The sequence below is a fragment of the Enhydra lutris genome, unplaced genomic scaffold (assembly GCF_002288905.1).
Source record: "Enhydra lutris kenyoni isolate GAN:26980312 unplaced genomic scaffold, ASM228890v2 scaffoldscaffold71, whole genome shotgun sequence".
In the NCBI taxonomy this organism is placed as follows: Eukaryota; Metazoa; Chordata; class Mammalia; order Carnivora; family Mustelidae; genus Enhydra; species Enhydra lutris.
Window position 1 is genome coordinate 6,671,114 of NW_019154155.1, and position 16,788 is coordinate 6,687,901.

A 16,788-nucleotide genomic window follows, 5' to 3' on the forward strand; every position below is an offset into this window, starting at 1 on the left:
TCCCCCCACAATTTGGGGTCTATTTTGATCTGGTTAAAGCACATTTTCCTGGGGAGTTTGCCATATTTTTAGTATTTTATTTGCTCGTTCATATATTCTTATCTGGACAAAATGACAAGGTGGAAAAACTCACCACAAAAAAAAGAACAAGAGGCAGTACTGAAGGCTAGGGACCTAATCAATAGGGACATTGGTAATATGTCAGATCTAGAGTTCAGAATGATGATTCTCAAGGTTCTAGCTGGGCTCGAAAAAGACATGGAAGAGATTAGATTCTCTACTAACCCTCTCCAGAGAGATAAAAGCCCTTTCTGGAGAAATAAAAGAACTAAAATCTAACCAAATTGAAATAAAAAAAAATATTAATGAGGTGCAATAAAAAATGGAGGCTCTTACTGCTAGGATAAATGAGGCAGAGGAAAGAATTAGTGATATAGAAGGCCAAATGACAGAGAATAAAGAAACTGAGCAAAAGAGAGACAAACAAATACTGGACCATGAGGGGAGAATTCGAGAGAGAAGTGACACCATAAGAAGAAACAACATTAGAATAATGGGGATTCCAGAAAAAGAAGAAAGAGAGAGGGGAGCAGAAGGTATATTGGAGAGAATTATTGGAGAGAATTTCCCTAATATGGCAAAGGGAACAAGCATCAAAATTGAGGAGGTTCAGAGAATCCCCCTCAAAATCAAAATCAATAAGAATAGGTCCACACCCCGTGACCTAATAGTAAAATTTACAAGTCTTAGCGACAAAGAGAAAATTCTGAAAGCAGCCCGGGAAAAGAAGTCTGTAACTTACAATGGTAAAAATATTAGATTGGCAGCGGACTTATCCACAGACCTGGCAGGCCAGAAAGAACTGGCATGATATATTCAGAGCACTAAATGAGAAAAACATGCAGCCAAGAATACTATATCCAGCTAGGCTATCACTGACAATAGAAGGAGAGATAAAAAGCTTCCAAGACAAACAAAAACTAAAAGAATTTGCAAATACCAAACCAGCTCTACAGGAAATACTGAAAGGGGTCCTCTAAGCAAAGAGAGACCCTAAAAGTAGTAGATCAGAAAGGAACAGAGACAATATACAGTAACAGTCAACTTACAGGCAATACAATGGCACTAAATTCATATCTCTCAATACTTACCCTGAATGTAAATGGGCTAAACGCCCGAATCAAAAGACAAAGGGTACCAGAATGGATAAAAAAACAAAACTCATCAATATGCTGCCTACAAGAAACCCATTTTAGAACCGAAGACACCTCCAGATTTAAAGTGAGGGGGTGGAAAACAATTCACCATGCTGATGGACATCAGAAGAAAGCTGGGGTGGCAATCCTTATATCAGATCAATTAGATTTTAAGCCAAAGACTATAATAAGAGATGAGGAAGGACACTATATCATACTCAAAGGGTCTGTCCAAAAAGAAGAGCTAACAATTTTAAATATCTATGCTCCTAACATGGGAGCAGCCAACTATATAGACCAATTAATAACAAAATCAAAGAAACACATCGACAATAATACAATAATAGTAGGGGACATTAACACCCCCTCACTGAAATGGACAGACCATCCACGCAAAAGATCAACAAGGAAATAAAGGCCTTAAATGACACACTGGACCAGATGGACATCACAGATATATTCGAACATTCCATCCCAAAGCAACAAAAGACACATTCTTCTCTAGTGCACATGAAACATTCTCCAGAATAGATCACATCCTGGGTCATAAATAAGGTCTCAACCAGTATCAAAAGACTGGGATCATTCCCTGCACATTTTCAGACCACAATGCTCTGAAGCTAGAACTCAATCACAAGAGGAAATTTGGAAAGAACCCAAATACATGGAGACTAAACAGCATCCTTCTAAAGAATGAATGGGTCAACCAGGAAATTAAAGAAGAATTGAAAAAAATCATGGAAATGAATGCTAATGAAAACACAATGGTTCAAAATCTGTGGGACACAGCAAAGGCAGTCCTGAGAGGAAAATATATAGTGATACAAGCTTTTCTCAAGAAACAAGAAAGGTCTCAAATACACACCCTAACCCTACACCTAACGGAGTTGTAGAAAGAACAACAAAGAAAGTCTAAACCCAGCAGGAGAAGAGAAATAATAAAGATCAGAGCAGAAATCAATGAAATAGAAACCAAAAAAAAAAAAAAGAAAGAAAAAAAGAAAAAAATCAATGAAACTAGGAGGTGGTTCTTTGAAAGAATTAATAAGATTGATAAACCTCTGGCCAGACTTCTCAAAAAGAAAAGAGAAACGACCCAAATAAATAAAATCATGAATGAAAGAGGAGAGATCATAACCAACAACAAAGAAATACAAACAATTATAAGAACATACTATGAGCAACTCTACGCCAACAAATTCGACAATGTGGAAGAAATGGATGCATTCCTGGAGACATATAAACTACCAAAACCGGACCAGGAAGAAACAGAAAACCTGAACAGACCCATAACCAGTAAGGAGATTGAAATAGTCATCAAAAATCTCCAAACAAAAGCCCAGGGCCAGATGGCTTCTCAGGGGAATTCTACCAAACACTGAAAGAAGAATTAAATCCTATTCTCCTGAAACTGTTCCAAAAAACAGAAGTGGAAGGAAAACTGTCAAACTCATTTTATGAGGCCAGCATCACCTTCATCCCAAAACCAGACAAGGATCCCATCAAAAAAGAGAATTATAGACGAATATCCTTGATGAACACAAATGCGAAAATTCTCACCAAAAGACTAGCCAATAGGATCCATCAGTACATTAAAAGGATTATTCACCACGACCAAGTGGGATTTATTCCAGGGCTGCAAGGTTGGTTCAATATCTGTAAACTAATCAATGTGATACAATACATTAATAAAAGAAAGAAAAAGAACCATATGATATTCTCAATAGTTGCTGAAAAAGCATTTGACAAAGTATACCATCCCTTCCTGACCAAACTCTTCAATGTAGGGATAGAGGGCAAATACCTCAATATCATCAAAGCCATCTATGAAAAACCCACTGCAAATATCATTCTCAATGGAGAAAAACTGAAAGCTTTGCCGCTAAGGTCAGGAACACGGCAGGGATGTCCTTTATCACCACTGCTATTCAACACAGTACTAGAAGTCCTAGCCTCAGCAATCAGACAACATAAAGTAATTAAAGGCATCCAAATCAGCCAAGAAGAAGTCAAACTATCACTCTTTGCAGACGATATGATACTATATGTGGAAAACCCAAAAGACTCCACTCCAAATCTGCTAGAACTTGTACAGCAATTCAGTAAAGTGTCAAGATATAAAATCAATGCACAGAAATCAGTTGCATTTCCTTACACCAACAACAAGACAGAAGAAAGAGAAATAAAGGAGTCAATCCCATTTCCAATTGCACCCAAAACAATAAGATACCTAGGAATAAACCTAACCAAAGAGGCAATGAATCTATACTCAGAATACTATAAAGTACTCATGAAAGAAATTGAGGAAGACATAAAGAAATGTTAAAATATTCCACGCTCTTGGATTGGAAGAACAAATATTGTGAAAATGTCTATGCTACCTAAAGCAATCTACACATTTAAGGCAATCTCCATCACAATCCTACCCATTTTTTTCAAAGAAATGGAACAGATACTCCTAAAATTTATATGGAACCAGAAAAGACCTCGAATAGCCAGAGGAATGTTGAAAAAGAAAGCCAAAGTTGGTGGCATCACGATTCCAGACTTCAAGCTCTATGACAAAGCTGTCATCTTCAAGACAGTATGGTACTGGCACAAAAACAGACACATAGATCAATGGAACAGAATAGAGAGCCCAGAAATAGACCCTCAACTCTATGGTCAACTAATCTTCGACAAAGCAGGAAAGAATGTCCAATGGAAAAAAGACAGCCTCTTCAACAAATGGTGTTGGGAAAATTGGACAGCCACATACAGAAAATTGAAATTGGACCTTTTCCTTACACCACACATGAAAATAGACTCAAAATGGATGAAGGATCTCATTGTGAGAAAGAAATCCATCAAAATCCTTGAGGACAACATAGGCAGCAACCTCTTCGACCTCAGCTGCAGCGACTACTTCCTAGGAACATCACCAAAGGCAAGGGAAGCAAGGGCAAAAATGAACTGTCGGGACTTCATCAAGATCAAAAGCTTTTGCACAGCAAAGGAAACAGTTAACAAAACCAAAAGACAACTGACAGAATGGGAGAAGATATTTGCAAGCGACTTATCACATAAAGGGCTAGTGTCCAAAATCTATAAAGAACTTAGCAAACTCAACACCCAAAGAACAAATAATCCAGTCAAGAAATGGGCAGAGGACATGAACAGACATTTCTGCAAAGAAGACATCCAGATGGCCAACAGACACATGAAAAAATGCTCCACATGACTTGGCATCAGGGAAATACAAATCAAAACCACAATGAGATATCACCTCACACCAGTCAGAATGGCTAAAATTAACAAGTCAGGAAATGACAGATGCTGGCAAGGATGAGGAGAAAGGGGAACCCTCCTACACTGTTGGTGGGAATGCAAGCTGGTGCAACCACTCTGGAAAGCAGCATGGAGGTTCCTCAAAATCTTGAAAATAGAACTACCCTATGACCAGCAATTGCACTACTGGGTATTTACCCTAAAGATACAAATGCAGTGATCCAAAGGGGCATGTGCACCCGAATGTTTATAGCAGCAATGTCCACAATAGCCAAACTATGGAAAGAACCTAGATGTCCATCAACAGATGAATGGATAAAGAAGATGTGGTATATATACACAATGGAATACTATGCGTCAAAAGAAATGAAATCTTGCCATTCACAACGATGTGGATAGAACTAGAGGGTATCATGCTTAGTGAAATAAGTCAATCAGAGAAAGACAACTATCATATGATCTCCCTGATATGAGGAAGTAGAGATGCAATGTGGGGGGTTTGGGGGGTAGGAAAAGAATAAATGAAACAAGATGGGATCAGGAGGGAGACAAACCATAAGAGACTCTTAATCTCACAGAACAAACTGAGGGTTTGCGGTGGCAGGGGGTTTGGGAGAGGGTGGTGGGGTTATGGACATTGGTGGGGTGGGCTGTGTGCTATGGTGAGTGCTGTGAAGTGTGTAAGCCTGGCGATTCACAGACCTGTACCCCGGGGCTAATAATACATTGTATGTTTATAAAAAAAATAAAAAAATAAATTAAAAAAGAGTTATGTTTACACTATACTGTAGTTTAATATATGTGCAGTAGTATTATATCTTAAAAAACTATTCATACCTTAATTTAAAAATATCTTATTGCTAAAAAAATGCTAACCACCACCTGAACTTTCAGTAAGTCATAATTTTTTTTCTGGTGGAGGGTCCCGCCTTGATGTTGGCTGCTGATTGACCAGGGTAGTGGTTGCTGAAGGCTGGGGGATTGCGGCAATTTCTTAAAATAACTATGCTGAAGTCTGCCACATCGATTGGCTCTTCCTTTCATGAACAATTTCTCTATAGCATGTGATGCTGTTTGATAGCACGTCACCTACAGTAGAGCTTCTTTCAAAATTGAAGTCGCTCCTCTCAAACCCTGCCGCTGCTTTGTCAAGTAAGTTTATGTAGCAGTCTTTAGAATCCTCTGTTGCCATTTCAATAGTCTTCACTTCACCATGAGTAGATTCCATCTCAAGAAACCACTTTCTTTGCTCATCCTTAAGAAGCAACTCCTCATCTGTTCAAGTTTTATCATAAGACTGCAGCATTTCAAATATGATAATAATTAAAAAGTTTGAAATATTGAGAGAATTACCAAAACGTGACACAGAGGCATGAAGTGAGAAAATGCTGTTGGAAAAATGGCACCAAAAGACTTGCTCCACAGGGTCACCACCAACTTTCAATTTGTTAAAAAAAACAGTATCTGTACAGCATGAGACAGCACAGCATGATAAAACAAGGTATGCCTATACTACTTTATGTGCCAAGAGACAATAGAATTTCAATCCAAAACCCCACCCACACAATCTTTCTAAATGATGGACATGTAATTGGGCTAGAGTAACAGAGAATAAAGAGTGACCCACTAAAAACTGATGAAGCCTCCCTGGTGTATATGTGTGTGTGTTTCATTTAAAGTACACCCAATATATAAAAACCTGTGTTTACAGAAAAGATTGATTAATCTTCTTATTCCTGGGCGCCTGGGTGGCTCAGTGGGTTAAGCCACTGCCTTTGGATCAAGTCATGATCTCAGGGTCCTGGGATCGAGCCCCGCATCGGGCTCTCTGCTCAGCAGGGAGCCTGCTTCCTCCTCTCTCTCTGCCTGCTTCTCTGCCTGCTTGTGATCTCTGTCTGTCAAATAAACAAATAAAAAAATCTTTAAAAAAAAAAATCTTCTTATTCCTGTTACTAAAATGATCCATCAATTTACCATGCTCTTTTATATGCCATGTTTATCTGTGGCATTTAAAAGGAGATTTAGGTTATATACAACTAAAATTACAGGTATCCCTGCAACGGATAGATATACATATACATAGAGGTAAGATTTTCAGAGTTTGGCATAAATGTATAATTTTTATTGGAAAAGACCTCCTCATAAAATTCAATTTTCTAGCCAGGTAATTTTATAAAGACAAAAAGAATAAGACTTATTCAACTATGAAAGGTCTGTAAGGGATCAAATAAAAACTAGAATGTCAGAGCTGGGGTTTCCAATGTGTAGGCTATAAACACCTAAGAGGTCCAAATTTAATATAGAATTAGTATCTGAAAATCCATATGGTATTAACAGTCTGAAGAATAAGTAATAGGTCTCTGTCTCTCACATATATGAACACACTATTCTAAAAGGAAAATAGATGCTATTGTGATGACTAAAATATGCAACCTTATCTTTTTTAATCAACTAATACTTAAAGTATAACTACCATCGTATAAGTTTCAATTAAAAAAATTTCCTCAGCTTTGAGATACAATTGATCTATTAGCATTGTATAAATTTTAGGTGTACAATGTCACGATGTGATATTGGAAGTGATTACCACCATAGGGTTAATAGCACATTCATCACCTCACATAACTTCTAGTTTTGTTTTTATAGTGAGAACACTAAAAATTTACTCTCTTTGCAACTTTCAAGTGCATAATACAGTATAGTTTGCTGTAGTCATCATGCAATACATTAGATCCCCCAAAATTATTTGTCTTATGACTGGAAGTCAGTACTCTTTGACCAATAACTATCTATCACATGTTGTATAGCCATTCATCCATTAGTGGACACTTAGGTTTTTTCATGTGTCCATTATTGTGAATAATGCTGCAACTAATATATTGGTGCAGATATCTATTTGAAAGAGTGATTTCATCTGTTTTGGATATATACTCAGAAGTGGGACTTGTTGGATGACATGGTAGTTCTATTTTTAATTTTTTGGGGAACCTCTGTATTCTTTGTCTATAGTGGTTGCACCAATTTATAATCCCATCAACAGTGCACAAGTATTCCTTTTTTTCCACATCCGTGCCAATACTTGTTATCTCTTGTCTTTTTGATAACAGCCATCCCAGTAGGTGTGAGGTGATACCTCACTGTGATTCACATTTCCCTAATGATGAGTGATGTTGAGCAACTTTTCATGTACCTGTTGACCACCTGGATGTCTTCTTTAGAAAAATGTCTATTCTGTTCCTCTGCCCATTTTTTCAACAGATTTTTGTTGTTGTTGTTATTGAGCTACATGAGGGGTTTTTTTGTTTTTTTGTTTTTTTTTTAAGATTTTATTTGTTTGAGACAGAGAGACAGAACAAGCTGGGCAAGGAGAATCAGACAGCGAGGCAGGCTCCCTATTGAGCAGGAAGTCCCACATGGAGCTTGATCCTAGGACCCTGAGATCATGACCTGACCTGAAGGCAGACACTTAACCAACTCAGCCACCCATGCACCCCAAGTTACATGAGTTCTTTATATATTTTGGATATTAACCTCTTCTCTGATATATGGTTTGCAGAAGTTTTCTTCAATTCCATAGGTTGCTTTTCCATTTTGTTGATGGTTTCCTATGTCGTACAGAGGTTTTTAAGTTTGATGTAGTCCCACTTATTAATTTTGGCCTTTTGTTGCTTGTGCTTTTGGTGTCATATCCAAAAAACCACTGCCAAGGCCTATGTCAAGAAGGTTTTCCTCTGTTTTCTTCCATGAGTTTTATGGTTTCAAGTCTTAGACTTAAGTCTTTAACTGATTTTGAGTTAATTTTTATGAGCGGTTCAAGAGAGGGGCCTAATTTCATTTGTTTGCATGTAGATATCCAGTTTTCCCAGCACCATTTTTTGAAAGGACCATCCTGTCCCCATTGAATATTCTTGGCTCCCTTGTCAAATATTAGTTGACCATATACACATGGGTTTACTTTTGGGCCCAATCTGTTCCATGGGTCTGTGTGTCTGCTTTTATGACAGTACCACAATGTTTTCATTACTATGGTTTTGTACTATAGTTTGAAAACAGGAATTGTGATGCATCCAGATTTGTTCTTATTTCTCAAGATTGCCTTGGCTATTCAGGTTTTTTTGTGGTTCCATCATAAGTTATCTTTCCATTCGTTTGTGTCTTCTTCAATTTCTTTCATCAGTGTCTTACAGTTTTCAATGTATATATCTTTTACCTCCTTTGATTGAATTTATTCCTAAGTATTTTATTTTATTTTCTGGTCCTATTGTAAAAGGGATTATTTTTACTTTTTTTTTTTTTTAAGATTTTAAAAATTTACTGGACAGAGAGAGAGAGAAGAGTAGAAGCAGGAGAGAGCAGAGGAGAGGGAGACACAGACTCCCCACTGAGCAGGGAGCCTGATGCAGGGCTTAATGCCAGGCTCCTGGGATCATGACCTGACCTGAAGGCAAACACTTAACTGACTGAGTGACCCGGGTGCCTGGGATTGTTTTTTAATTTCTTTTTCAAACAGTTTGTTGTTAGCTCATAGAAATATAATTGATTTTTGTATGTTGATATTGATCATGGTGTGTGATCCTTTTGATGTGCTATTGAAGTCAGTTTGCTACTATTATGTTAAGAATTTTTGCACCTATGTGAACCAGGGATATTGGCCTATAGTTTTCTTATAGTATCCTACAACTTGCCTAAATTTGTTTATTAGTTCTAACAGTTTTTTAGTGGAGATTTAGGGTTTTCTATAGATGAGATGTTATCCACAAATGGAGATGATTTTACTTCTTCCTTTCCATTTGTATGCCTTTCATTTCTTTTTCTTTTTCCTGCCTAATTGTTCTAGCTAGGCTTTCCAGTACAAAGAATAGGAATGGTGAGAGTGGGCACTCTTATTTCTGATTTTAGAGAAAAAGCTCTATTTTTCACCACTGAGTATGATGTTAGCTATGGGTTTGTCATATATGGTCTTTATTATTAAACATATTATTATTAAACATACCTTTATTAGAGGTATGTTCCCTCTATACTTAATTTGTTCAGATCTTTCATCATGAAAGGGTTTTTTTTTTTTTTTTTTTTAAGATTTTACCTATTTATTTGACCGAGAGAGTCACAGCGAAAGAGAAAACACACGCAGGGGGAAGGGGAGTGGAAGAGGAAGAAGGAGGCTTCCTGCCAAGCAGGCAGCCCGATATGGGGCTTGATCCCAGGACCCCAGGATCATAACCCGAGCTGAACGCAGATGCTTAATGACTAAGCCAACCAGGTGCCCCAAGGGTGTTGAAAATTTCAAACACTTTTTCTGCATCTATTGACAGGATATTCTATTTTATTTTTTACTATTGTATACTTGACATACAATGTTATATTAGTTTCCTGTGTACAGCATGGCAATTTGACAAGTTTATTTGTTATGCTGTGCTCATCACAAGTATAGCTACATTCTGTCACCACATGCTATTACAATAGCATTGATTATACTCTCAATCTATACCTTTTATTCCCATGGCTTATTCATTCCATAACTAGAAGCTTGTGTTTCTCTAGTGTTCTTTCATTTCAACAACTCCCTTTACCATTTCTCATAAGGCAGGACCAGTGGTGATGAATTCCCTTAGTTTTTGTTTGGGAATGTGTCTCTCCTTCACTTTTGAAGGGTAGTTTTGCTAGGTTTATGCTATATCGTGATTTACAAGAAATATGTATTTGATCAACTCATATATATTTGGTCTTTGTCCACTGTTCCTGCCTCACATCTCCCCAAACCCTTGGAATTTCCTAAGTGATCAGAGTGATAAAGGTATCTCTAACAAGAGACACCTCATGTTAATGACGCAAGTTTTAGACCCCACCTAAGATGGGGGGCCAGTTGCCAGGAAAATCAACCATATGACCAGAACTTTCAGTTCTACCCCCAGACTTCTGGAAGGGGAGTGAGGCTGGAGACTGAATCAATTGACAATGGCCAACAATTTTAATCAATCATGCCTGTGTAATGGAGTCATCATAAAAACCCCAAATCATGAGTTTTTAGAGAGCTTCCACACTGGTGAACACATGAAGATGTGGAAGAATGATGTGCCTGAGGAGGGAATGGAAGCTCTGCACCCTTTCCTCAGACTTTGTCCTATGCATCTCTTCCACCTGGCTATGCCTGAGCTACACGCTTTTGTAATATGCTAGTAATCTAGTAAGTAAAATGTTTCTCTGAGTTCTGTGAGCTGCTCTAGCAAGTTAATCAAAACTGAGGAAAGGCAAAAAAAAAAAAAACACCAAACAAAAAACAAACTGAGGAAAGGCTTGTGGGAATCTGATTTATAGCTAGTAGGTCAGAAGTACGGTAACATCCTGGACTTCTGTTGTGGTGTGTGGGGAAACCCCCCAACTCCCCTTGGAATTGGTCCAGGAACCCAAAAGAATAGTATTCTTGGTTGGCAGTTTTTCTTTTCAGCACTTTGAATAGATCATCCCACTCTCTCCTGACCTCATGGTTTCTGCAGAAAAATCTGCAGTTAGCCGTGTGGGGGTGTTCCCTTATATGTGATGAGCCATTCTCCTGCTGCTTTCAAAATTCTCTCCTTGTCCTTGATTTTTAATTTTTAAAAATATTTTATTTATTTATTTGATAGAGATCACAAGTAGGCAGAAAGGCAAGCAGAGAGAGAGAGGGGGAAGCAGGTTCCCCACTGAGCAGAGAGCCCTGGGATCACGACCCGAGCCGAAGGCAGAGGTTTTAACCCACTGAGCCACCCAAGCACCCTAATGTTTTGATTATAATGTGTTTTAGAGTAATCTTTCAACTGATCCTTTGAACTTCCTGGACCTGGATGTACATCTCTCTCTCAAGATTTTGGAAGATTTTAGCTATTATTTCTTTAAATAATCCTTAAATAATCCTTTCTCTCCTTTCCAGGGATGCCTGTGATACAAATGCTCATTTGCTTAATGGTGCTCCATAATTCATGTAGGCTTTCTTCACTCTTTTTCATTCTTTTTCTTTTCATTCCTCTAATTTCAAATGATTGGTCTTCAAGTTCATTGATTCTTCTGCATGATCAAGTCAATTGCTCTGTCAGTTGATCAAGTCAAGAAGCTCTGTCTTGAAATTTTCAGTCTGTCATTGTATTCTTTAGCTCCAGACCTTGTTTCATTGTTTTATGATTTGTATTTATTTATTAAGCTTCTCATTTTGTTTACGTGTTGTTCTCCTGATTTCATTTAGTTGTTTATCTGTGTCCTCTTGTAGTATATTGAGTTTCCTTAAGATGACTACTTTTTAATTTGTTGTCACACAAATCATAGCTCTCCATTTCTTTAGGATCTGTTATAGGAGTTTTATTAGTTTTCTTTGGTGGTGTCATGTTTGCCTAATTCTTCATGATCCACACAAACCTTGCATTGTTTTCTGTGCATCTCAAGAAGCAAAAACCTCTGTTTTTACAGACTAGTTTGGCAGGCTCCCTGGCTGATGGGATTACCTCTGACACTACAGTTATGCGGGACTGGAGTCAATTTCAAGGCTGTTGCTCGGTATATGGTGTGGTCTGCAGTTGACATTCTTGTTACCAGGGAGTCAGGTGTGGATCATGTCTGGTCCCTGGATGGCTGAGATAGCTCAGTACCTTGTTCGGTAGAGTAGCCTGGGACAAGAGGTCACTTTACAGTCCACAGCTCCTCAGTCAGCAGACCTATTACCAGGTGTGTGAATGGGTACAGCTTCCACTAGGTGCCTGGGAAGGCTCCTCTCTAGTTGCTGGATGAGTCCCTGGGAGGGCAAGACTGACCCTAGACTACAATTGAGAGGAGCTGCAAAGTCCCGGAACTGTTTCAGGTTTCACAGCCACAACTGAGATCTGCAGACCTGCCTCTGAAGGTGCAGGTGGATGTCTCCCATGAGGTCTCTGGGTTGGTTGACTGGTCCCTGATCATCACTGGAGGGGCTGAAGCAGAATATATGGCCCTTTCTGATCTCCTGAAGTGCAGAAATGAGCATCCACCAGGTCCTATGGGACTACTCATGGACTATAGCTAGGAGGGTTCTAGAACTGAGAATAGGGCACTTTCAGAATCTTCAGGGTTGTAGATTAAAGTGTCTCCTGCTAGGTCCCTGGAAAATATCTGAAGGCATATTTTGGTTTTGGCGGGTATTAAAGTAAAAACTACAGTCATAGAGAAACATACCACATGAGGGATTTGGTTGAAACCTTAGGAGTTTGTCAAGCCTGATTTTATAAGTGTAAGGGCCTACTTAGCCAGAGGGAGCCATTTTGTTGTTTATGCAGTAAACTTAGATTGACCCTGCCCCTCCCAGAGGAACTTACTTAAAAGCAAGTCCGGGAAACCAGTCCCAGGTAGCAAAGCTCAGATACAAGGGCGGGTCAGGCCAGGTGGAGACATCCAACCAGTGGGGCGCGGGTACTCTCTCCCTTGCTACCAAGGAGAGTGGGCCCCGCCTTTTGGGTGCCAATTCTGACCAAGGTGATAGGCTAGTTCAAATATCTACTAGGGTAAATTAAAATTCAATTGGCCACCCGTGTGTGACCTAGCATGACTGTGCAGTTTTCTCTGTGTGTTGCAATCCCATTGGCTACCTGTGTGTGGCCAGGCTCAACCACATGGCCTTTGCTCTATAAAAGTTAGTCTGTGAGGCTGGGAGGGGTCACCTCTTTGTAAGAGACGGCCCCAACCAGTCGGTTTGATTCTCGATGCTTGGCGCGAAATAAAGCATTGCTTGACCTTCACTTTGTATCAGTCTCGCTCCTTTGATCATGGACCCATTATTGGGGGACCTATCAATAAGTATTTTCAGTTGTAAAATCTTGGGGTGGTGAGAGCACATTTTGTAATGCTAGTTTTTCAAGACTATCAGTAATTTCCAAATTTAAATAATCTATTCTGAAATATTTTTTCAATAGTGTTTCCCATTTTTAAGTAAGAAGGACTATACCTCGCTTTCTTTTTCTGGATGTTTTTCAACCCACATTCTTGGGAGATATGCATCAGACAAACCAACGTGAAGAGAGAATCCATCAATGTCTAAGGAGCTACCTTCCATGGTGCTAATTACAGCTTTGCAGTCTGTGCGCTACAAAACAAACAATAATGACAACAAAGTAAATATTTGAATAATAAAAATATGATCAATTTGCAGTTACCTGTCAAGTGGCAAATCCTTGCATAATTTTTCTAACTCCATCAAGAATCAACAAGGTAGTAATAAATTCCAAAATTATGAAATTTTTAGAAGTCCTGACCATTATCATAACAGTTACCCTCCTGAAATTCTAAGGTTGATGAACACAGTCAAATTGAGAAGTCTTAGTCCAAATCCTGGATCCAAAGATTACAGATCTATGTATTTAGGTAGAACTATATCGATATTGCATTATAGCACATAGTAGTACACTAGAACTCAGAATAGTAAAAATAGAAAATTCAACAGAAATCTTATAATTATGCCTTATTTTTAAATTACATTTTCAAAAATATAAAATAACTTTTGAAAATGTGGATGATGAGCTTTAAAACAATAAAGGCAATGGGATAGATTGTAAAATGGCCATAAAGTCTTTCCATTCCTGTGTGCTTGTTCCTTTGTAATGTGACTTTGCATCTCTTCCTATCAGAAGGTAACACCTATTTCTCTGCCCTTGAATCCAAAGTTGGACAATGTGACTTGCTTTCATGTGATGCAAGAGGCTTGGAAAACATTGGTGCAATGGGGCTTGCCTTCCTCTGGTGCTACTGAGAACTTTTCCACTAACTATATGAATGAACCTGAGCTAACCTGCTGGATAAAGAGAGACATGGTCATCACCCCAACTGACACCAGGCCGCCCATCAGGTATTAGAATAAGCCCATTCTAGACTATCCTGTCCCAGGCAAGGAAGTGCAGCCCATTAGAACTGCCCAGCTAATTCACAAAACTGTGAGAAATAACAAATGTTATTATTTTAAACCATAAGGTTTTGAGATTGTTACACAGCAGAAGCTATCTGATGCAGAGCGTTTCTTGTTGAGGATAGAGTAAATATATATGTTTACCTCCATTCTTAGCAAAATCCTAAAATTCTCTACCATAAAAAGGAACCAATTAAAGGGTTTAAACCCGTAAAGATATTGAGGATAGGAACAAAGACAATAGCAGTTGAGAGATGTCAAAAAAATTTTAAAAAAATGGAAAGTTGATAGAGGTATGGTAAGTGACTCAGCTAGAGTGGCGGTAGCTACTACCTGGGTCTGGTGGGGGACTACAGCAACCTGGTAAGGCTCATACCCTTGTGGTACTGCAGAAAACAGTGGTAACTAGCAAGCAGACTATGAACTAAGTTCTTAATACAGGCCCCCTCCCTTTCCAAAGTAACGAAGCAGCTAGCACCAATAACTAGTACTCTGTTCTCTCATTAAAGAAAACTGAAGATTCATTTCTTAGAAAAATTCAAGCAAACAGCATCCACATTGGGGAATTTTAGGCATAAAAAAGCCTAAGAATATAGGTCAGCAAACTGGGGAATGAAGTAAAAGTTGGCATCCTAACGTGTGGGCCCCTCAGTCACTCTCCCTAGTCATACTTTATGAATAAGCTAGAGGTGTTCTGAATAACCACAGAAGGGCTAAACCACCACCACAAGACTCACAACCCAACAGCCAGCCAGTTGCCAGGGCCTCTAGTGCAGGGTCTTTGGTCCACTAGCTCCACCCACCTCAGAGCACCTAACTAGCTTTCTTGTGTCTCAGTTACAGTTGAACACAGAGAGGTCACCCAGGCATTTGAGGAAAAGCCTCTAACCCAAAATATGGAAACCAAAAAAAGAAAAAGCCAGAAAAAGAAAAAAGGAACTTAAAAAAAAAATACAACCCAGGGAAGAGAAAAAAATATATATATTGTGTTTTCAGAGAAACAAGAAAGAGAAGATAATGTACCCATGAAACACAAAAGATGCTATAAAAAAGGAGTACTGGGGCACCTGGGTGGCTCAGTGGGTTAAAGCCCCTGCCTTCGGCTCAGGTCATGATCCCAGGTTCCTGGGATTGAGCCCCCGCATCGCATCGGGCTCTCTGCTCAACAGGGAGCCTGCTTCCTCCTTTCTCTGCCTGCTTCTCTGCCTACTTGTGATCTTTGTCTGTCAAATAAATAAATAAAATCTTTAAAGAAAAAAAAGGGGGGGTTATTACAGAACAGAAAAGAGTTCTTACAAATTAAAAATGAGAACTTTTTAAACACAAATTTCAGTAGAATGGAATTTAAAATTGAGAATATCAGCCAGAAAGTAGAACAAGGAAACAATACAAAGGTCAAAGGAGAGAAAAAGAAAGAAAACAAGAGGCTCAATCCAGGGGACAGCTGACTTAAAGGCAATGCAAAAGGTGAAGGAAAGAGGAACAATTTATTGTAAAAAAATGTAACAAAATTTCCCAGCACTAAAGGCTATGCATTACATACAATGAATGACTATCACATTCCTATGAAATTTCAGAATACCAGGGATAAAGAGAAGATCTGAAACTCTTGTAAAATTTAAAACAAAACAAAACAGACTACATACAAAGAATGGGAGATAAGAATAGCATTTAACTTCTCAAAAGTCACACTGGAAGCTATAAGATAATGTTTTCAATATTCTGAGGAAGATGATTTTCAACCCAGGATTAAACATCTCAGCAGATGATCAGCATTCACACATGGATTAAGGCTAGCTGCAGACATTGCTGCCCACATGCTGTGGAAATTAACAGAGGCTATGCTCTGCCAAATGGAAGGGAAAAAAACAAGAAAGAGGATAAAGAGGAAAAGCCCTGCAAAGGAGAATCATAAAGAAAGGCCCTGGGACAACAGATGTCCTGTGGTAACCAAGCTGCATTGGGAGAGGAGAGACAGAAGGGAGGAAGGTCTCGGGGGAAAAACATTATCTGAATTATTAAGAGCATTCAACAGTGACCAACCAATAGTATTCTGAAGAGTTTCAATCTATGTGTGAGTGAGGTTAGTGGAGAGATAAGAGAAGGAAATTTTCAGGTACCACACAGGAAATAAAAAAATAATTTTGAATCAGATGAATCAAGAACAAGCAGTTAAAAAAAAAAAAAAAGAGCATTTACAACTTTGGAGGGCACCAGAAAGGAGGTAAAATATTTAAAGTGGTTCACTTTCTCTGGAGGCTGGTCTGGAAGATACAGGGCAGAACCAGGCCGCTGCTTCTTGTGAGAAGCTGTTGTTAGCATTATTTTCTTCTTCTTTTTAAGATTTTATTTTTTAAGTAATCTCTACACCCAACTTGGGTCTTGAACCCAAGGTCAAGAGTTGTGTGCTCCACCGACTGAACGAGACAG

General features: G+C 38.7%; 1 protein-coding gene across 3 annotated transcripts in view; it reads right to left on the bottom strand.

Moving 5' to 3' along the window:
• LOC111159938 (poly(ADP-ribose) polymerase family member 4) overlaps nt 1–16,788 on the bottom strand; it is a 136,536-nt gene that overhangs the window by 51,151 nt on the left and 68,597 nt on the right. For all 3 annotated transcript variants that reach the window (XM_022522627.1, XM_022522629.1, XM_022522628.1), the window contains one exon: nt 13,405–13,542. In XM_022522627.1, coding sequence (XP_022378335.1) covers nt 13,405–13,542 — 138 coding nt within the window. The remainder of the gene's footprint in view (nt 1–13,404; nt 13,543–16,788) is intronic.